General features: G+C 39.3%; 2 protein-coding genes across 2 annotated transcripts in view; one reads left to right on the top strand and one right to left on the bottom strand.

Annotated features, from left to right (window-relative positions):
* The first annotated feature begins 408 nt into the window (after positions 1 to 408).
* On the top strand, positions 409 to 20,477 carry LOC116321002 (bile salt export pump-like). The gene is made up of 29 exons (XM_031740746.2): positions 409 to 699; positions 787 to 875; positions 1,010 to 1,028; positions 1,585 to 1,614; positions 1,695 to 1,746; positions 1,842 to 2,146; positions 2,285 to 2,372; positions 4,226 to 4,359; positions 4,429 to 4,600; positions 4,826 to 4,950; positions 5,039 to 5,213; positions 5,454 to 5,567; positions 5,658 to 5,768; positions 5,847 to 5,972; positions 6,418 to 6,621; positions 6,707 to 6,877; positions 7,074 to 7,275; positions 7,410 to 7,479; positions 7,900 to 8,002; positions 8,180 to 8,347; positions 9,332 to 9,436; positions 9,733 to 9,894; positions 10,449 to 10,652; positions 11,288 to 11,529; positions 12,107 to 12,263; positions 12,386 to 12,583; positions 15,926 to 16,132; positions 18,451 to 18,597; positions 19,062 to 20,477. The coding sequence occupies exons 2-29, from the start codon at positions 797 to 799 to the stop codon at positions 19,260 to 19,262; spliced, it is 4,071 nt and encodes a 1,356-aa protein (XP_031596606.1). The 5' UTR covers positions 409 to 699; positions 787 to 796; the 3' UTR covers positions 19,263 to 20,477.
* LOC116321017 (5-hydroxytryptamine receptor 3C-like) overlaps positions 6,543 to 22,191 on the bottom strand; it is a 39,918-nt gene continuing 24,269 nt past the window's right edge. The window contains exon 4 of the mRNA XM_039606512.1: positions 6,543 to 6,612. Within this exon, the coding sequence (XP_039462446.1) occupies positions 6,605 to 6,612 (8 nt within the window). The 3' untranslated portion in view covers positions 6,543 to 6,604. The remainder of the gene's footprint in view (positions 6,613 to 22,191) is intronic.

Here is a 22,191-nt window from a genome sequence, read left to right as displayed (position 1 = left end):
CAATAAATCAGCAGTCTAATCTAATACAAATCAGTTTAATAAATCTAATAGTTATCACCTCTTCAGGAGAATAAAGCAAACTAAAACTACATAATAATTTCACAATCATTAATCAGGGGTATAACATGGCATAAGATAATATAATAATCTCACAATGAAAGCAACATGTAAAGAAATTAGGGGGGGCTCACATTAATATGTATTTATATGTATTGCATTTATTAAAATGCTAAAATTGGCCTACCATAATCTTCTACTTATTACAGTATGATTATAATTGGTAGAGAATTATGATAGTTTATGGAGATAGAACCATAACCTACTACAGCTTTACACAGTTTCAAAAGCTATGGAGTCTAACATTCAGCTTGACATTAGACTAGGATAAACGGTGGTTGGCCTTTACAAGTTAAAGGTTTGCTTTGGCAAGGTCATTGGCCGTTTCAGCAGCAAAAAACCGAGAGGTCACTTACCTTCTAACAAAACAATCCAACCCCCTGTTCCAACAAAGGCCTAATCTGTTCAATAACAGCACGCGATTAGCTGCCAAGGTATTCAGTATTTCAGCTTCTTCGCAAGTGGCACGCTGTGACAACCACTGGGGATTAAACAGCTTCATGTTAGGATACTGGACTGCCAGTTTAATCTGACTTGGATTTATGATACACCTCAATTAAGGATAAATAGGATAACAGATTTGTAAGATCTTCTCTGTGCAAAAAACAAACAAAAAAAGCACGCTGGTGCTAGTGGGATTTCAATTTTGTTTTCTTTTTCTTTTCCTAGATGACTCAACATGCCAACAGGATCTGTGAAACTGCAAAGCATAAAACAGCTAGGACAGGAAAACCACAGCTATGAGGTTTCAGATGAAGGTAATGTGCAATTTTTAATGTAGTGAACTTATAAGAAAACTGAGTTATAGTCAACAATGAAAATGATGTCAAACTTCATTTTATAAAAATTAGTTTCAATGACAGATATAAATAATGTATCTGTTGTCTTACAGAACCAACTGGCTCATATATGTAAGTTTCATGTTTTATTTATTGATCATGAGAAATTTTTAAATATCTGAATTTTCTAAGTAAAATACCTTAATCATTATCAGTCTTATTATTTTTTTTCTGGATCAACTAATAATTTAATGCTTTTAAAAATGACTGTATCAGTACAGTTTCTGTTCATTTTGCTCGACACATCACTGTCTTTAGATTCAACTCAATCACTTGAAAGTTTGGTATATCGCAACCTTGTTAATACAAGTTTAAAGGGTTAGAAAAGTACTCTGTTTTACATAATAATCTAATCATCTGATTTTTCTTTAAATGACACTTCTTATGAAGTCTTGATCTTCCTGAATATTTAATAGATCATTTAATTTCAAATTTACTTTAAATGTTAAGCTTAAATATAGAGACAGTTGAAAAGCAATCATCAATTGATGACCCATTAAGTATAAAGATATGACTTGTTCATTTCTTGATGAATACATTAAACTCATGAATTCGTCATAAGCCCTGCATGAATGTGTTTCTCAAGTATCTGTTTGTCTAGTTACTAACTGTCCTGTTTTCCATACAGAACAATTACACATTCCAAGAAGGGTGAAAAGTAAGTAGCAAACAGCAGGCTCTGAATACTTTGTCACATTTGAGTAAATAATCAACTCATTGGACTTTTATTTTAAATAGAGCTCAGAAAAATGAAGAGCAACCAGCCATTAGAGTCGGCTTCTTTGAGCTGGTAAAAATGCCTTAACACTGTTTGCAACTTGCCCTCCTTTATCGATTTGGATCCACCTAATCTAGTGTGTGCTTTGTGTTGATGCACCTGCCCAGTTCCGCTTTGCCACGTGCAAAGACATACAGATGATGGTGGTGGGTTGCGTGTGCGCATTGCTACATGGCTCAGCCCAGCCTCTCATGCTGCTGGTGTTCGGCCTGCTCACTGACACCTTCATTGAGTACGACATCGAGCTACAAGAACTCAGTGATGACCGCAAGGAGTGCGTGAACAACACCATCCAGTGGAAAAAGAACTACACTGCAGCGTACAACCTGTCAGCGCCCGTAAACCAGTCAGACATCGGCCTTCTCAATTCAACTCTTGAGATGTTCGTACCACTGGAGAACAGAACATGTGGGTAAGTGGGTTGTGAGAAATACAATATTTCATTTGTCAAAATGAAATATAGTTCAAGCTGTGACCTCTGCATTGTATTCTCTATGTGTTTTGTAGTCCTCATGTGTGACTTTTGAATAATATGTGTGCTAACTTACAGGCTTCTTGACATTGAATATGAAATGATGATGTTTGCCTTCTATTACGTTGGGATTGGAGCAGCTGTGTTCTTGCTAGGATACCTTCAGGTTAGTCACTGAATGTTTTAATATAAACACACTCGTGTTATAAGTCATCCTTTACTCATTAAAAAAAAAAAAACACCCAGCCAACATGATACTGTTTTTAATGCTTTGACTACATGGAAGTTAGTTCAACTTCCCTGCTGCTCTGCACAGAAATCAACTGCACTCTGACTCAGATCAGCTCATCCTTGACCTGCTCAGCCCTGACCCCCCCCCCCACGATTTTCCTTTTAATCAAAATGATATTTTTAATGCTAAATTATGATCCTTGTATGTTACTGTTTTACAAAATGCAGAAAAAACAGTAAAACACAATATATTTTTTTAAGAGTTATTTGTATTGCTGAGCAGAAAAACTAACAGCTCAGTTGTTCTTTTAATTTCCAGTTATTTATTTATTTATTTTTTACCACAACACAGTTAATGATTGATGTAATTTGCAACAGATTGTGATCTGGATTACGCTGGATCCCAGTACTGTCTTTGCAACACCTACCCACAATATACTTAAAGAAACACCATAAAAAGAAATCGAGAAGACACATTTAGAATGGTCCCAAAGAAATGAAGATGCAAGTTGAAAGCGAACAATGCAATCTTACAAAGCAGGGGTGGGGAAATCCAGGCCTCAAGAGCCTGCAGGTTTTAGATCTCACCCTGGGTCAACACACTTGAATCAAATGATTAGTTCATTACCAGGCCTCTGAAGAACTTCAAGACATGTTGAGGAGGTCATTTAGCCATTTAAATCAGCTGTGTTGGATCAAGGACACATCTAAAACCTGCAGGACACCGGCCCTTGAGGCCTGGAGTTGGACACCCCTGTCCTAGAGTCACAATCAGGAAAATCTGATGAGCCTAGGTCTAATCTATTAACGTCGCTTTCCAATATCTCTCCTTGCTCTGTGCTGCTGTTTCTTTATGCTTATGCTTTTTCGTTGTACATGTACAATGACAGTAAAAGGCTATTCTATTACTGCTATTTTATGTCAATCAGTTTACCACAAGTAACAACCAGGACCTGTGGCATTTTCTGTTTTAGAAGTGGAGGTGTTAGTGGAGGGATGTCTAACCTAACTGCCAAAAGGACATTTGGAACAATACTAGGTTATTTACAATGGTCAGGCTAACCTGAATCTGAAGATCGCTGTAAGTGATGATAAAACCTATAAACCCGGGGAAAATGAGAGTTTACTAAAAGCCTCATTCTACCTTTTGAAAAGCTGCACAGGATAAAAAGTGAAGGATTTCAAACAGGTCTGGTGCAGGCCTTGAGCAGCTTCTTCTAGTAAAAGGTTTCAGGTCATCTTTGATTTTACTCCAGCAATTAAGAAATAAGATGGCTTGAAAATTCTACTAATGCCTGCTTTATTTGCTTACTTTATTTTTTTTATAAATGTCACTGCTGATAGGGTAACACTTCTGACACACCAAACAAATGAGAGCAAATGTAAATATTCCAGTCCTTTTTAAATTCAAAATATGCACTTGGTTTCTGCTGAGGAAATATCACATGACTCCGTTGGCCAGTAAAAAATAAAAAGAAATTTTGCACAACATTGCAAAATAACCATCTGGATTATTTTCTCAGCAATGCTCCTCCTGAGCATCAGAAGACTATGTGGAATGTGCATATCTTTTCAAATGCTTAGTGTTAACCTACCTCTTAAGTGATGAGTGCCCTTTCATGTGTTAAGTGCCCCTTTAGCTGTTTCACAGGTGTAATTTGTCTTTTTATAAATCAAAAACGAGGTCAGGAGGAAGAGTGCAGGTCCTGATGACACACTGCTGCCCCGCTTGCTTTTATATTTGCTAATTAACAAAAGTGAACATAACCTCTCTTTAACAACTGACAGATCTCCCTGTGGGTGACTGCTGCTGCCAAGCAGATTCAGCTCATCAGGAAATTGTACTTCAGCAAAGTGATGAGGATGGAGATCGGCTGGTTCGACTGCACCTCCGTCGGGGAGCTCAACACTCGCATGTCAGAGTGAGTAGAACGTGATGATATGGACGACTATGGTTTATCTATATTACAACTGTTATATCTCTATTCTAGTGACATAAACAAGATCAATGATGCCATTGCGGATCAAGTTTCCATATTTGTGCAGCGTTTCACCACCTTTGTGTGTGGTTTTTGCGTTGGCTTTGTGAAAGGATGGAAGTTAACACTTGTCATCATCGCAGCAAGTCCGCTGATTGGTGTCGGAGCGGGTCTTATGGCTCTGGTGAGACTTGTTTGATATTAAGATTTTAGCTTGATTTTATGACTAAACAACTTTTTGACTATTCTTGTTGGGGTTGATTACTTTGACCTCAGGGGGTAAATTGTCAAATTCATTTCTCTTGTCTTGTTGAACAAACCTCTCTTGACTTGTCAAGACTTGATTTAACTTTACATTTCAGCTTCACTTCTCCTCTCCATTAACTTGGCATCACTTTGTTGTAACTAGTTTGTGGCTAAGCTAACCGGGATGGAGCTGCAGGCCTATGCTAAAGCTGGGTCTGTAGCTGACGAGGTCCTGTCCTCCATCAGAACTGTGGCTGCTTTTGGAGGAGAGAAAAAGGAAGTGCAAAGGTGAGGTATACAAGAAAAGTACAGCATGTTTGCGATTTTCTTTGTACTTCTAAGGGTAGCTCAAGTGAACTCTTCTTTTCTTCTAAAGGTACGACAGGAACCTGGTCTCGGCTCAGCGCTGGGGCATTAGAAAGGGTTTGATTATGGGTTTCTTCACTGGCTTTATGTGGCTGGTTATCTTCCTTTGTTATGGTCTGGCCTTCTGGTATGGCTCCTCACTGGTTGTGGACACTAAAGAATACACACCAGGAACACTGCTGCAGGTATCACATATACTATGCCAAAATATGAATTGCAGCCTATAATAACTGGTAAATCCTGCTCATCTAAATTTTTAACCTTTTGACTTTTCTACCCTATTTATTTTGCTTTACACATGTTTATTAGTGCAAGATAAAACAGCAAAGTGGCACTTTTTAAAATAACCTTTCATCACTCTTGATAAAATCCCGATTTGTTACACTGAAGAGTACTAATATACTGACTTTTATATATTATTTCAGGTGTTCTTTGGGGTTCTGATAGCAGCCATGAATTTGGGGCAAGCCTCTCCGTGTCTGGAGGCATTTGCGTCAGGTCGTGGAGCTGCTACTATAATCTTTGAGACTATAGACAGAGTGAGAAGACTTGACTTGATATCTTTTAAGCATTTCCACAGAAAACCATTGACCTTTTTTTTAACATTGCAACTTTTAAAATAATACCAGGAGCCAGAGATTGACTGCTTATCTGAAGCTGGATATAAGCTCGACAGGGTCAAAGGGGACATTGAATTTCACAATGTCACCTTCCACTACCCATCCAGACCTGAAGTAAAGGTACTTACAGACATCTACACACATATGCATAGTTGAGATGGTTCTGGTTTCAGGATCTTGTGTCCTGTCTTTGCTCAGATCCTGGACCAGCTCAATGTTGTAGTGAAGTCGGGGGAGACCACAGCCTTTGTGGGGCCAAGCGGAGCTGGGAAGAGCACCGCCATTCAACTCATCCAGCGTTTTTATGACCCTAAAGAGGGGATGGTAGGTGTGAAGCTCCAATCGGTCACGCTCATCATTCATCAGACTCTTTCATCAGAGTCTGATGATTACCTGGATACACACCTCCATCCTTTGAAGCTTTATTCTAGCTATTTTTAAAATAACCATCCCCTAAGGCTGATGGAAGTACACGATAATCCGTTTCATTATTCAGCAAATGGATCCTAACAGCCTCATTTTTCACTTTTACTGGAATTACAGGCCCATACACCCCACACTGTCTTATTTCTTTAAGCTTCTTGAGTAGAAAATAGCCTGTTATTGCCCGATGAAGGGCATCCATAAGACTAACAACCCTATGATTTGAAACTAGGATTGTTGCAAAGAAAGGAAGAAACAAGGAAATGCATTATAGCAGCAAAGTGCTTTAATAACATCATCCATCAATTTTAGCACAAGCACCTGCTCTCTGTGGCCTCCATCTCAGGTGACCCTGGATGGTCATGACATCAGAGGGCTGAACATCCAGTGGCTGCGTTCTCTGATCGGCATAGTGGAGCAGGAGCCTGTGCTGTTTGCCACGACCATTGCAGAAAACATACGCTACGGTCGCCCCGGTGTCTCTGACAAGGACATCATCACTGCTGCAAAGGAGGCCAACGCGTACAACTTCATCATGGACCTGCCACAGGTGCAGATGAGCAATAGGCTTCTAAGATTTATAGGTGATCACAACGTTTAAGCACTGGCTGACAACTTTTTTCATTCCTTGATAGAAATTTGACACCTTGGTCGGGGAGGGTGGAGGCCAGATGAGCGGCGGGCAGAAACAGAGGATTGCTATAGCTCGAGCGCTGGTCAGGAACCCTCGTATCCTGCTGCTGGACATGGCTACCTCGGCTCTTGATAACGAGAGTGAAGCTGTAGTTCAAGAAGCTTTGGATAAAGTATGTCTGGCTCATCTATGACTAAATTAGATATTTAATATTGAAAGGTTGAAAATATTTAAGACTTCTTAAAAATGGCTGCCACCGTCACTACAAGGGCCAAATACTGACAAAACTAAAATTTTCAGCCTCTGTTTTGGGAATAAAGAACAAATGCTCAAATATAAATATTTAAGTAATTTGAATTTCCTCACAGGTACGGCTGGGCCGCACAACTATCTCTATTGCTCATCGTCTCTCCACCATAAAGAATGCTGATGTGATTGTGGGCTTTGAGCACGGCCGGGCCGTAGAGAGGGGAAAACACAATGAACTTCTGGAGAGGAAGGGTGTCTACTTCACTCTTGTCACCCTGCAGAGCCAAGGAGACAAAGCTCTGAATGAAAAGGCTCGGCAAAGTAGGTCCAGCCCTTTGGGAATGACGAAATCCGCTCTGCTTCAATCTAAATTTTTTGAAAGACTTATGCATGTAGAAATTACAAGAATCTAGTGAATGTGACCATCTCCTTCTATTGGATTTCTTATTTCTTAGTGGCCGACCATGAAGACGAGCCCGAGAGACTAAAGCTATCTAGAGCAGGCAGTTACCGTGACAGTTTGAGGTATTACACAAACTCATTCCCAATCACTCCTTCTCTTCATCACATTTGCTCATTTTCTTGCTTGAGTTTTTATCCATTTTCTTGGGCCTGACTGTGCATCTAAATAGGATTATTATAGTAGTCATTTTGTAGCTGAAATTGACTTTTGTCAGTGTATAAACTGGCACCTTAATTTGCTTAATTACCCTTTTGCATTTAATCTGACATTTGGAACATTTAGCTGACACTATCATCCAGCCACTATACAACAGGTACAACAGTAGAAGAGGCTAGAGGTACTCTGTCACCCCAATACAAGCATCCATTAATGAGTGCCACAATAGCAGCACCGCTGACAAACTCGAGTACCTACAATATTGAGTAACCTACAATGTGCATTACTCTTTTTTTTTCTGTAATTAACTAATTAATTCTTTGCAGAGCCTCCATCCGCCAGCGGTCCAGGTCCCAGTTGTCAAACCTGATCCCAGAAGCCTCTGTTCCAACTGGAGACATTTCTATATCCCAACCAGATAACTACAAGGTGTGCATGTGTGGGTGTGTATATGTATGAAGAGTTTGCCAACAAACAGCCAACAAAAGTTATAAACCAGTGGAGTGTAAAACTACTTGTTTGTATTAGTAGTTTTTTCAATCCATGCTTAAACCTTATATTATTATAATGCTCCTGCGTAATATAACTTTATATGTTTATGCTCAGAATGCATTCCTAGAAGAGGACGATGAACTTGTGGAACCTGCTCCAGTCGCCAGGATCCTGAAGTACAACGCACCTGAGTGGCCATATATGCTTTTTGGATCCATTGGGGCTGCAGTAAATGGAGGGGTCAACCCCGTCTACTCTCTGCTGTTCAGTCAAATCCTGGCGGTGAGGTTCAAGTGTCATGTTTTGAATCTGAAAGCTGCTATATGCAGAATGTAGGCATTAAGTTTTGGACCAAACCAGATGTACAAATCAAACGAGGGGCAAAAGCAACAGTCAACATATGGTCGCACCAGAAGCTGAAAATGCAGTGTTCCCTTCATATTGTTCAGTATACAGTTTAGGTCAGGAAAGCATTTATGTCAACCTCATATAATTCACTCAATAATATTGTGAATTTCTAGCACTGACATTTTCCACAGGAAGAACGGAACAGTGGCAAAATGTCTGCACAATCACCAAGCAAGCAGTTAGATGTATTTCAGTTAAATCTATTATTGCCAAACTGAGTCCTTCATCTCTTATGGTTTGGAGGTGCACTAGTACTACTGGAAAGGCATCACCATTGCTGAAAGACATATAGAGCAATGTATGCTCCCATGCACCAAATAAAATGACCTGCAACTAAGTGCATAATTACACTGTAATTAAATTGAACTTCAGTGCATTTAAAAAAAACCCAATGTAATTCTATTTACATACAAATAACGTTAGGTACAATAGAATGTGTGTGTGTGTGTGTGTGTGGGGGGGGGTGATTATAATGTATGTCAGTTTAAGTGGTGCATAAATATTTTTAGTACTGCACAGATAATTTTAAATACTTTTGCATAATTTTATTATTTCCTGGTAATTTGGTGTAAAAAAGAATGATTTCCCATCTTACATCGTAAGTATGCTGTACTTTTCAATGCGCCGTTCATGTTATGGAGTAACTCTGGTGACCAATACATTATCTGTGTAAATGATATATTAGCTGGCTAGTATAATGGAATGGCTTTTATATAGCATTTTCCTAGTCTTACTAATACTCAAACCCCAATATTCAAACAGCCCTTTACTCTATGCTGAAATAAAATCAAATGGAATAAGTCTATGAAATTCTTCATTTATTTGAAAGCACTTTTTAAATGCCTATATGTGTTCTAGACTTTCTCAATACAAGATCCTGTGGCTCAGAGGAAGGAGATCAACAGTATCTGCCTGTTCTTTGTTGTGGTTGGCATTGTCTCTTTCTTCACCCAGTTGCTGCAGGTAGAGTAGTTTGCTTGCAATACTGATTTCTTTAGTGCTTCTTTGCAGCCTTTACCACCTGCTGGTGGTCAAGGTTGAAGGAAGGTCATAAGAGACCTGTTCATTTTGGTAAATAAATGCCTTCTGCTGAAGGAAAACATTTCCTTACATCCTGCAAAGCAAAGGCGGTTCTTTATACTCAATTTATGAGTGGGAAACCTTTTTTTTGAGGTTACTCATTCAGTAGATCACATTCAGTATGAAATCACTGTGGAAGTTTTTTAGATTTAATATTTTGGGTGTGCGTGTGTCTCCAGGGTTACGCCTTCTCTAAGTCTGGAGAACTGCTGACCCGCAGGTTACGTCGGCTTGGCTTCCAAGCCATGCTGGGCCAAGAGGTTGGATGGTTTGATGACCACAGGAACAGTCCAGGAGCTCTGACCACACGTCTGGCCACTGATGCCTCACAAGTGCAAGGAGTGAGTTACAGCTTTAATTTAAAAAACATAAATAAACAAATAAAGTACATGTTCATGTATATTGGGCTATAAAGTTATGCTTATGATTAAATCAGCTACCTGGATGCCGAAACCAAAGACAGTATAAAAGATGGATATGCTGTGATGTCACACATTGTTTCTGATAAGATTATTTATAGTTTTAGCTTTAGTTTAGCCTAACCTGGGCTATCAGCTAGCCATTCCTTGATATCATTGGTATCATTGGAACTCTTGCTTAAGCTGCTGAGCTTTCTGTTTCTTTTTACACTTTTCAATAAATTCTAAAAAGTCATATTCAGCTTAGAATGTAATTTCTATCATTTATGTAGTTTATGTCTTTTCTTTTTAAATCACAGTTTTAGCCTAAATTGCACATGTTTCTTAATTCTAGCAAGTTTGAGAATAAACAACTGAAAAGAATTTTGTAATAGCTTGTTTTCATAGAATCTTAGATGCATTAAAATTTTGTTCAGTCCATGTGGACAATCACCAGAAGTCTGAGTCAAGTGACATCATTGCTCTCTTCCTCCAAGGCTACGGGCTCACAGATCGGCATGATCGTCAACTCTCTGGCAAACATTGGCGTTGCGCTTATCATTTCCTTCTACTTCAGCTGGAAGCTCACACTGCTGATCCTTTGCTTCCTGCCATTCATTGCTCTGTCAGGTGGCTTCCAGGCTTCAATGCTCACAGGTTTCGCCAAACAGGACAAGGAGGCCATGGAAGCCGCTGGACAGGTCAGATATGATACCTATTTTACTTGCATTTCATATAATTTTACATCATCCTCCAGTCTGAAAATAGTACAAGCGCATTATTCAGATACAGAATGACAAGTAAAATGCATCATTACAGTCCCTAACTACAGTTTTAGGCTGCAGGTTTCATCCCTTCAAAAACCTGCAGCTGCACTTTTATCAGGGTCCAGGGTTCAATTTAATAATTTTTTTGTTCCTGTAATTTGGGGAGTGAAGTATTCAGTTAATACTATCAGGCTCCAATGGTGTAGGGGCTAGCCATGCTCAAAATGCAGTCATGATGCTAAAGGGAACTACTGATAAAATTTTAGGACAATACAGTGGCCTGAAAAGTTCACAGTAAAAAGTGGACTACAAACTTTCTTTATGCTATGTGAATTATCCTAATGTAGTAAGCCCAACCCATTTAAGTAAAGTGGATGGATAGAATGGATGGATGGATTAGATGTAAATTTAATGATACCTAAGGGCGGAAACTAGATAACTGTAGCTGCAAAAAACAGGACATAGATAAGAAAGAGCAGCTACGTTATCGCCATCCTTTTCTCCTTTGCATATTAAAGCACATAAGAACTAGGCTTGCTTTAGACTTTACTCTAGTCCTTTATGCGCAGATTTCTGGTGAAGCTCTGAACAACATTCGCACCATCGCTGGCTTGGGGAAGGAGAAGACCTTTGTGGAGATGTATGAGGCCCAGCTGGACGCGCCGTATCAAGCAGCCCTGAAGAAGGCGAATATATATGGAGCTTGCTATGGTTTTTCCCAGTGCATAATTTTCTTGACAAATTCAGCCTCCTACAGGTTTGGAGGTTATTTGGTGCAAAAAGAAGGGCTCCATTTCAGTTTGGTGTTCAGGTGAGAGTCAAGTCAATGTATATGATGTATATGTCTAATATGAGTCTGCATCATCCTAAAAAGATAACTTCAGTAAAGGGTTAAAAGATTTTTGTAATAAGGACATCTTTTTTAAGTCCCCCAGACACCTACTCGAGACAACTTTGTAGATTTTTCTTCTTGTAAATTGTGCATAAACTTGTTGATGGCTCCCAAAAGCATATGGTCAAAGTGAAACTTGCTAAGGTACATTTAGCCTACAATTAGTGGGGGTGTAAGTATAAATTTGAGCCTGTCTGTATAATTTCAAACTTGTATATAATTGTGAACAACAATTGAGTTGCTAAAAAAACAACAAAAAAGATTGTTTCGTTAAAGTCATGAAAGATGCATCTTGGAGGAAGAACATTCAAAGGGGTAATTTAAGTCCAAAGTTACCATAATGTTACTGCCCATGATGAGTGAAAAATTCTGACCACACTTGACCAATGTGTATCGTGTGCATATGTGTGTAGGCTGTATTTCCACGTTGTCATGGTGCAGTACAGTGGGCTTTCATTGTTGCTGGGGTCTATTGTGCTGTTGCTATCTCTTACAGGGTAATTTCAGCTATTGTCACCAGTGGCACAGCCCTCGGCAGAGCCTCCTCTTACACACCTGACTATGCCAAAGCCAAGATCTCAGCAGCACGTTTTTTCCAGCTACTAGACCGCGTGCCTCAGATCAGTGTCTACAATGACAAGGGAGAAAAATGGGTAAGGTCGTGCGTAAGTTATGTGTGAAGTACCATGCACTTTGAGGGTGTAAGAAATGTGGGTGAATGTCTTTTTTTAATGTGTTTTTATCCTCTCTCACCCTCACTCTGCTTTGTTTTCAGGATAACTTCCAAGGGAACATTGAGTTCATTGAGTGCAAGTTCACCTACCCCTCCAGGCCAGACATCCAGGTCCTGAATGGGCTGAATGTTTCAGTGAAACCTGGTCAGACACTGGCCTTTGTGGGCAGCAGTGGCTGTGGGAAGAGCACTAGTGTACAGCTGCTGGAGAGGTTTTATGATCCCGACCATGGCAAAGTGGTAAGAGAGACAAAATGCAACAGGCTTAATATGTAAACCAAATGAGTGGCCCATATTGTAAAAAATGGAGATACCAATAGTATCTTAGAGCTTTTATTTTATTAGTGAGGTGGCTGTAGCTCAGGATGTAGAGTAGGTCATTTACTAATTGGAAGGATGGTGGTTTGATACCTGGCTGCTCCAGTCTGCTTGACTGCTATCTGCTAAGCTAGCTACCTTTAGTAAAAGTCTGCTTTACCTGCTTCTCTTTCATGAACTGAATTAGCCCCTGTCTTTTTAAGGATGCAGAAAATTATTTAAATTTATTTATTAATTAAAATAACCAACACTTTACAAAATGGAACAATTGAATTTAATTGAAATTGAAATTCAGTCTGCCATGCGTACAAGTACTGCTCATCATTTGAAAAGAACTGTATGTTCAAATGTTAAGTGTCTTTCAGTATTTTCACAGAAAGACATGGGCATGCAAAGACAACAGTTCTAAAGAACATAAAGAAAAATTTTTTGAATTAGAGCAGATGGTTTGTGGTTGGGTAAAATACTAGATAATTAATAAGGAAAATATTAATTACATTTTCTAAAATGCATTCCTTTTTTTGTCAGTAATTAACTGTCAGATCCACTTTGCCAATTGTGGTCCATTCATATTTATTTAAAACCACCCTACTTTAGTGTAAAGTTGAAGTGAAAGAAGACATCTATGTCCACTGTGAACGACCATCTTTGAACAGAGGCGGTGGCTTATGACACCAACTGTCTGCCATCTATAAAACACCCTTCAACTGGTGCGGGAGTATGAAAGGGAATCAAGAAAACTAGCGGATTATAGGAACCATCTCCATTTCAACCTGAGATGCAGACAAAGCAGAGTTGTTCCTAAGAGCCTGCGCCTTGGATCCACTGTGAGGGGATACAGAGCGGACTTGATTCTACGGAGAGCACAAAATCAGCTTCTAAGTGAAAGGATAAGACAGGTCCATTTCACTATAGATGCCCTCCAGAGCAAGATTAGCCAGACGCTGCAGGAACTGGAAACCCTTCTACCCTCTCCAATTTTAGAAGAGGTTTACAAGTTTGTGGACAAGGCTCAGCGGGCCCAACACTCTAAAGACAACGCAGGAAATTTCACACCTTGCTTTCGAAAACACTCACTCCTCAGTCTGAATCTACACAACTCAGAGAAGAACACACACCTGAGGCACATTTTGGACAGAGAGGACAGATGGTTTGAAAGAGGAGTGAAAGAAGCCATTTACGTCCACTGTGAGCGACCATCTTTGAACAGAGGCGGTGGTTTACGACACCAATTGTCTGCCATCTATAATCCAGTTTTGAGATCCCTTCCCAGACGCCTTAACGCCCACTCACATCCTGGGCCATCTGACCTCAGAAAATCACATGATAGGGTGGGGCCAGGTTTGACAATGAGCTCACCCGAAACCCTGGCTGATTAGGACCCCCACCCGGTTTCACACCTTGGCTCATGTGATTAGGTAGAGGATCATCAGGGGGTCCTTTGTCCCTCTTTGGGGGGGAAACTCCCACTGGGTTTAAATCTGGGACTCCCCACCAATTGACCTTAGAACTGAAGAAGCTTCTCGGATGAGAAGTGAAACGTCTTCAAGCAACTCAAAGAAGTCCAGACGCTTTTCTTTCCAAGCTCCTTAGACTACGATGACCTGGATGACTGAGAACCTTCACAGACACATCTATAATCCAGTTTTGAGATCCCTTCCCAGACGCCTTAACGGCCACTCACATCCTGGGCCATCTGACCTCAGTAAATCACATAATAGGGTCACCGGAAACCTTGGCTGATTGTGACCTACTTCCCTTCTCACACCTTCGCTCATGTGATTGGGCAGAGGGACACTCCCATAGGGCTTAAAATCTGTGACTCTCCACCAGTTGCTCTTAGAACTGAAGAAGCTTCTCGGATGAGAGGTGAAACGTCTTCAAGGAAACTTAAAGAAGTCCAGATGCTTTTCTTTCCAAGCTCCTTAGACTACAATGACCTGGATGACTGAGAACCTTCACAGGCTTAGTGTAAAGTAATTGTATTATTATACATACACATATCCCATCAAGAAACAAGAGCAGTCTGAGACGACACAGCTCCATCAAGACTTAAAATCCTCTCCACTCTATTCAAGCTTGGTAAAGAATCTTTATAACATTTCTGGTTCTGGATCCAGATCCAGAAATTTAGCAGAACTGGAATTCAGCCCCAAGAGGAGGAAGCAAAAAAAACCAAAAACAAAACAAGATTAAAAGATGCAACATGAGAATATGTCTGCAGAAAACCTGATTTGGTTTGGTTTTATTTGTCTACTACAAAGTAGTTTTCTGGATGGATTTTGTCTTTTCTATGTCCAGGCCTAAGCTAAAGGGCCAATAATTAGACAAACAAGAGTATCCCGTATTTATTTCTGATCAAAAACCTTTTGACACGTCCCCGTGGTAATAGTAATGTGCCAATGCACAACCATCCCAGGAGAATAAGATGCAACAACCTCCAGCCTCTGCTAAAGCATTCGTGCAAATCTGTCTGCAACTTTGTCAGTAATGTTGCTAACAACAGTCCAGCAGGGGGGCATCTAATAGAAGACACTATCCATGCACACAAAGGGAGAGTTAATTTACTAGACACAGTGTTGGATATAGTAGCAGACATGTTCACAATGTCAGTGACAATACAAGATAAAAAGCGTGCAGCTTTATACACGTACCGTAGCCTTAAAAAAAATCTGACTCTGCACAAAATGGGGAGTTCTGACTTAAAACTGCCAATATTATACTGTCACAGCAGTTGCTGACCTTTTTGGAAATGTCAGATATCTCATTTTGGAATGAATGAGTCACACTGTGTATATAGTCTGCTTTCATCTTTTTTTCTAATGAGGCTCATTTATGCTTTGATGTCACTATGAAAGTGAAACTTGTAATTTGTCTCAGTCAAAGAATAATTGCTGGACATTCAGTGAGCACGGTGGTGGAAGTATTTCATGTCACTTCATCTTTCAGTCAGACATTCTTGCTGACTCTGTGCTGTATTTAAAAAAAAATGGAGTACTCTACCCAGGATGATGGTTTTGATTTTATGCCAGGAAGATATTCATGCCAGGATTCAAATGGCCCTAATTGAGCTGGAAGTGGTTTGGAAACACATAGTCCTCATTCTCTGTCTGAGATTTAAAAAGGACACGATCACCTCTGCGTAGTTATGAGAGAAATTACAGTTCAGATAGTAGTCTGATGGCTCATTAACTGGATTGTATTTCTAGTCTTTTGATTATTACATTGCTTTGTACTAATGGAAAAATCAATTACTTCCTGCAGCTGATTGATGGCCATGACACCACTCGCGTCAACGTGTCTTTCCTGCGTTCCAAGATTGGCATCGTGTCCCAGGAGCCCATCCTGTTTGACTGCAGCATCGCAGAGAACATTAAGTATGGCGACAACTTGCGAGAAATCAGCATGAATGAGGTCATCTCGGCCGCAAAGAAGGCCCAGCTTCATGACTTTGTTATGGCCCTCCCTGAGGTACGATAAATAGTTTGTGTATGATGCTTGTGGCTGGGATTCAAAAAGAGACAAAATTAAATAAAGTTTACTGTTTGAGCAGTAAACAGGCTGGCAACATGTAGTCAATCCGGAAAGGGAAACAACAGGGAAAAAGGACTCTATGCACTGAGTGACGATCAAGTGCACAGGTTGGAGTGTCCTCCTACTTTCTTCTTCATTATAATACTTGTTCTAACATGTTGATTAGGCATGTTGGAATGTGATTAGTCCACATTAATATGGACATTCACTTGTGATAAGCATTGGGCAGCTTGGGTTTGATTACGGTCAGTCAGTCATCAGCTATTACTTAAAATGATTGTTTTAAATACCTTCTCAGCCCTGAATTTTACCATTGTGCATCCCTAACTTTTGCCTACTCTTTAGATCTTTAGATGTCAAAGTTCCTTGTGAAATCCATTAGTTTTCACATTATAAGGCTGAGGTTCAATAATTTCTTCTGTAAGCCATTAATGTGTCATTTATGCCCCATTCTTCAAAGACTAGCCGAAGAAGCTTCACCATTAATCGCTGACTGTTATAGAAAGGCAAACAGAGACAGGTATAAATCATATGTTTGTAGTGGCTGTCCTGTGTGGAGCACCTTATCTCTGAAAACAAACAGTTGCTCATGAGCTCAGAATCCAACCCAGTATCAAGGCAAAGCGAGTAATAGATACGTCAGACATGTGAAATGGACATGCATGCAAAAGTTGCAGTAAGTTGCATTAAGCTGCAGTACCAGCAGAGGGAGATGTTTTATTATAAGGCAACATGAAAAAACACCCCAGACATTATTAACACAGCCACCTAACTTAATCGTTTCTAGCGATTAAGGACTTTTTGGATATTTTGTGGGATTTACCGACAACAATAAGGTAAACAATTAGTATTAAAAAAGCAACATTCAGCTGCTCCCTTGTTACAGATAGTCAACACATTTGATAACATCAACTTTGATTTTGGATGTTTATAACAGACACCCTTCCAGCTTGAACTGAACCAACAATCTTTCACTTCTTGAGCAAATATGTAAATCACAATTCAATTCAGCTTTATTTATATAGTGCCAATACACAACAATAGTCGTGTCATTTATATTACAAGGTAAATAATATTAGAAAGAATCCCAACAATCAGATGACTCCCTGTGAGCAAGCACTTGGCAACAGTGGAGGGAAAAACCTCCAGCAGAATGAGGTTCAGGGAGATGTGGCCATCCACCATAACCGCTTGGGGTTGATGTTAAGGAGAAGAGAGCACAGAGATACAGGGCAAAAAGCAAACTATAGAAAAGAGAGTCAGAGTTTAATAATTGCCAATAATATAATAAAGTGGCGTATAGACACACAGAGAGTGAAAAGAGATAAGGAAAGCCCCCCGGCAGCCTAAGCTCATTGCACGATAACTAAGGGATGCTTCAGAGTTACCTGATCCAGCCCGAACTACAGTAGCCTAATCTTACAAGTACAAGAAGTGCCTGTCTTCCAAATCCAGACTGGGAGCTGGTCCCACAGTAGAGAGGCATGATGGGAACCACAAGTAAGTGCTCTGTTAGGATAATAAGGTACTATGGAGCCTGATTATTCAAGATTTTGTATGTTCCACTTTCAATTTAACAGGAAGCTGTTAATAGTCAAGTCTGGGATGTTCCAATGTGATACAAATGTCCTTTACTTTTCTGGACTTAACTGACACAACTTCAAGTTAACAATGACAATTGTTTTGCTAAATGCCCACACACCCTCACAAATCCCAGTTTTAATGAGGACACACACGAGATTTCTCCTTTAGTGTTTAATCTGACAGGAAAGCTGACAGAAAAATGCTGTTCCCACAGCAATTCTATTGAAACAGGCACAGGTAGAAATGGTGGCTACAATGCTACAAAAGCCTGACTGCTCATCAGTGTTTTTGTTAGTTGTTGAAATGGAAAATGTGGCTCCCTGGCTGAATTCCACATACACTCAGCTTTAACATCACTCTGGGTTCGGGGATCTTTCACTAATAGAACTCTTGGAAAGAGCTCACATTGTGTTATCAGCAGTAGATAGCTGTTTCTGCGATTGCACAAAAATCATTTTTATGCAAGATGGAAGTTTGCAATCAACTGTTGTGTACATGACATAACAGCTGAGCTATGTTTGGAGAATAAAAAAAAAACAGCATCACTAACTACAAATTTTTTCTGCTTACTCTCATTATTTCTTTATGTCGTTTTCAGTGTCTACTTATTTTAGGCGTTGTATTGAAAAATTGCCTATAAATGCAAATTTTGTTCTCTCTCCATGCCTCAGAAATACGACACCAACGTGGGCTCTCAGGGGTCTCAGTTATCTCGTGGCCAGAAGCAGCGCATTGCCATTGCCAGGGCAATCATACGTGACCCTAAGATCCTGCTCCTTGATGAGGCTACCTCCGCCCTGGACACCGAGAGCGAGAAGGTATGCTTCGCTGAACTCTGAACAGCTTCCATTTGCTGAGTCCACAAACTCAACATCACAATGTAGTGCAGCTGCTTGATATTCTCCGGGTACACAGAGCAAAGAGAGCAGGCACTTAATTATTATTATCATTAACATCATTACCATTCATCATCTCTATTATTATCACCAACAGCTTACAGTTCATACCAACCCTCCAGTAGAGCCTTTTTAAGATGAATACAGTCAGTTTGGCCTGTGCCGTAGCTTTTCCAGCTCAAATAGCTGAACCACGCTGAGGAGCAGAGGCCTCTGCAGTGTACTGATCCTCTGGAACATTCTAATGATAGTAATCAACGCATGATTGTGAAATTGCTATAATTCTGAGGCTTGTGTGTCTGCTATGTGAGAGAATTGATCATGGCTCCTGACTATGTATGTGTGTGTGTGTCTTTGTGAGCGCTAATTCATGTGTCCTGTGACAGACTGTGCAAGAAGCCCTGGACAAAGCCAGACAGGGACGGACCTGCATCGTCATTGCCCATCGCCTCTCTACCATCCAGAACTCTGACATCATTGCCGTCATGTCCAGAGGCATTGTGATCGAGAAAGGAACACACGACCAGCTCATGGCCCTGAAGGGAGCCTATTACAAGCTGGTTACAACAGGAGCACCGATCAGCTAACCGCTCAGGGAAACATTGTTACTGCTGTAAATTCAAGAGAAGTGAGGACTTGATGCCATACTTTAAATAATAAAGTATGTAGAAAAGACCTAAGAAGTGGTTGGCATAGCTGTTTACTTCTACAGTATTTATTTTTGTGAAAGGAGTCTTTTAAGAGGTAAAAAAAGTATTTGCCCGGATTTCTTATTTGTCACAGTTTTTTTTTTTTTTTTTCAATTTTTCAATTTAAACAAATTTTATTATTAGACAAAGGTCAGACTAGTCAGTGTAATCAGAGTAAATACAAAATTCAGTTTTTAAATGATTTTATTTATTAAGAGAAAAAAAAGGCAATGCAAACCCAACTGGGCCTAAATGAGATTAACCTCATTTTTTTGTACAGCTGAGTTCATTATCACTAACCCCACCCAAGCCAGACGTGTTGAAACAAGATATTCAACAGGACTTGAAAAGAACATGTCTGGTAAAGTCAAGTTGGCCTAAAGATCTTAAAAATGAACACATCATGCTACAAGGTTTGAAATACTATTAAATACATTCAAATAGATAAATAGAATAGACTTTAACCTTAAACAAGGCTGTTGATGCTTGTAAAGCCTCCAAAGACACATTGCCGGTTATTGCAGTTCCACACAGGCACAGGTAGGATTGGATAACTTTTGACCCCCTAAATTAAATCACCATTGAAAAACTGCAATTTACTTGATTTTTCTTTGTCTAATTATAAAATTTCTTTAATGATCTGAAACATTTAAAGGTGACAAATATGCAGAAAACTAAGAAATCAGTAAGGAGGCAAATACTGTATGTGATTCACACATCTTGTATGGTGGTATTTTAAGCTAGCCAATCAATGTCTTTCTTTTATTTAGTCTGTTTTTTAATCTCGTTGATACTGGCTTTGTCTCATTGCCTACACCTCCACTCTTAGCAGGCAAATATTCTTTTTATACATCAGAAAAACTGAAAAAAGTCCACAACTGACCATTGCAATACAGTTTTAATGGAAAAGCACTTGTAAGATTGGTTTTATATTCAACCAGTAATGGTGAGCAACTGAAGACATTGATAACAGCATACACTTGTTTACTTCTGTGTTATCATTTTGAAATTGTATTTTTTTCTTTTACTTGTTCAAGTGTCACCATAGTTATTATATAGTTATTGCTGACATGTAATTTTGCAAATTAAATTTCCAAATAAAAGACAACATCAGATTATTTGTTTTAAATTCCCCCAAACCAATTAAGAGGACCGATGCGACTAAAAAATATGCTATATCACCCATGGGTCCATTAAAAATGGTATTTTGGTATATTAATCCAGTAATACTTTTGTACTTGAGTAAAAAAAATGCAGAGAATTTACTTTTATAGGCAATGTAGTGTTACCAAAGAAGCTCTTTCCAAAGATGAATTAGACTGCCAGCACCTGTAAAGCTTACAATTTAATTTTTATTTTTATTTTCTTGTTGTTTTGGGGGGGTTTTACCCAAAATTGTCATTGCTAAGTTAAGCTAATCACCTGTTGCCTTTAGATCCATATTTAGTTTTCCATATAATTGTTTTATAAGATGCAGTTTTATTTCCAGTTGTAGTGCTCCTCAATGAAGTTGTTTCTTTAATAGATTGATAACACATTGTTTTCAACACATTAACGGGTTTTATATTTGTGAAATATTTAATAATGCAGTTATGAAATCAGTTTTATGGGACAGTAATTACAAAAACCTATCATGAAAATTAGATCAAATTCTGCCAGTAAGTCTGCTTTAATACACGCTCTATTCAGTCAGGTCCTTTACTCAAATATGAATCTGTTTAAGAGTGTTGCAAAATGGCAATGTTGACAATAACAGTAATGTTTTAAAAAACTCAATATTGCATTACATTAATAATTACCCCCTTAATTCCTAGTGAAGCATTAAGGGTGTACTTAGTTTTTGTTAAATAAGCATGACACTCTGTTTTCTTTTTACCATGAATGCATAAGCTTCATATACTACACCACTAAATGAAAGCAAATAGCTTCTGCTTTCAACTGTATTACCACATAATTGCAAAATAACTGACAAGAAACAAGGGCAGGAAAATGGTCAGTATGATGGATTACATATAAAGTGAGTTTCAGTCTCAGCACCCAGCTGAAACTAATAAAGTCACACGCTGCCCAGTCGGTACTGTAGGAAGATATGATTGAGATATGCTTGGAACATTTGTATTTAATAGACTAAAATATTGAAATTTAAATGACACATTTCTGTTTCTAGCTGTCTGTGATTTGTCCCGACTCGATATGTTTGCATTAGTGTCGTCACTATTACTCAGTAAGAGTGCACAGCATGAATGCATTAAAGCCTGCTGCTCTGAAATGCTTTCCACTGAGACACATGTAGGGATAATGCACGACAGGGCTTCACGGTATAAGAAGATAAGCTGAAAGTCAGTATTTCAGTGCTGAGATAAGCAGAGAGCCTCTTCTAGAACTTTAGGTAAATTATGGCAAAATAAATAAAAAGAAATAAATATGCAGATGGATAGAATAACACAGCTACTTAAAAAATCTGTGACTGAATATAATTCCCAGCTGTGACAGGAATATTGAACACCACAGAACCACCCTGCTCTCTCCTCCACCGGTGTTGATGCTGCCACTTGTGACAGGCATACCATCAGAGACACTCCATCAGTTAGCAGTAATATGTGATCACACCACACTGACCTCTGGGAAATTGAGTCTTTAATCATGACATCCCCAGACCCAGACTCCTGCAAAATTAGCATTCCTCAGATGCAATCTAATCTAGCAGCTTCTCCTGCCAATTCATCCAGAGAGAGGACACTGTTTGACTTTGTGCCATGTAATGTCAGTGCAATTCTGATTGATGAAAACAGCCGCGGGAGGCTGAGCGATGTGTCTCGGTTGGGTG

This window comes from Oreochromis aureus, linkage group 23, assembly GCF_013358895.1.
Source record: "Oreochromis aureus strain Israel breed Guangdong linkage group 23, ZZ_aureus, whole genome shotgun sequence".
NCBI lineage: Eukaryota > Metazoa > Chordata > Actinopteri > Cichliformes > Cichlidae > Oreochromis > Oreochromis aureus.
Note: the sequence above shows the minus strand (reverse complement) of the source record. Positions and strands in the feature narration are given on the sequence as shown.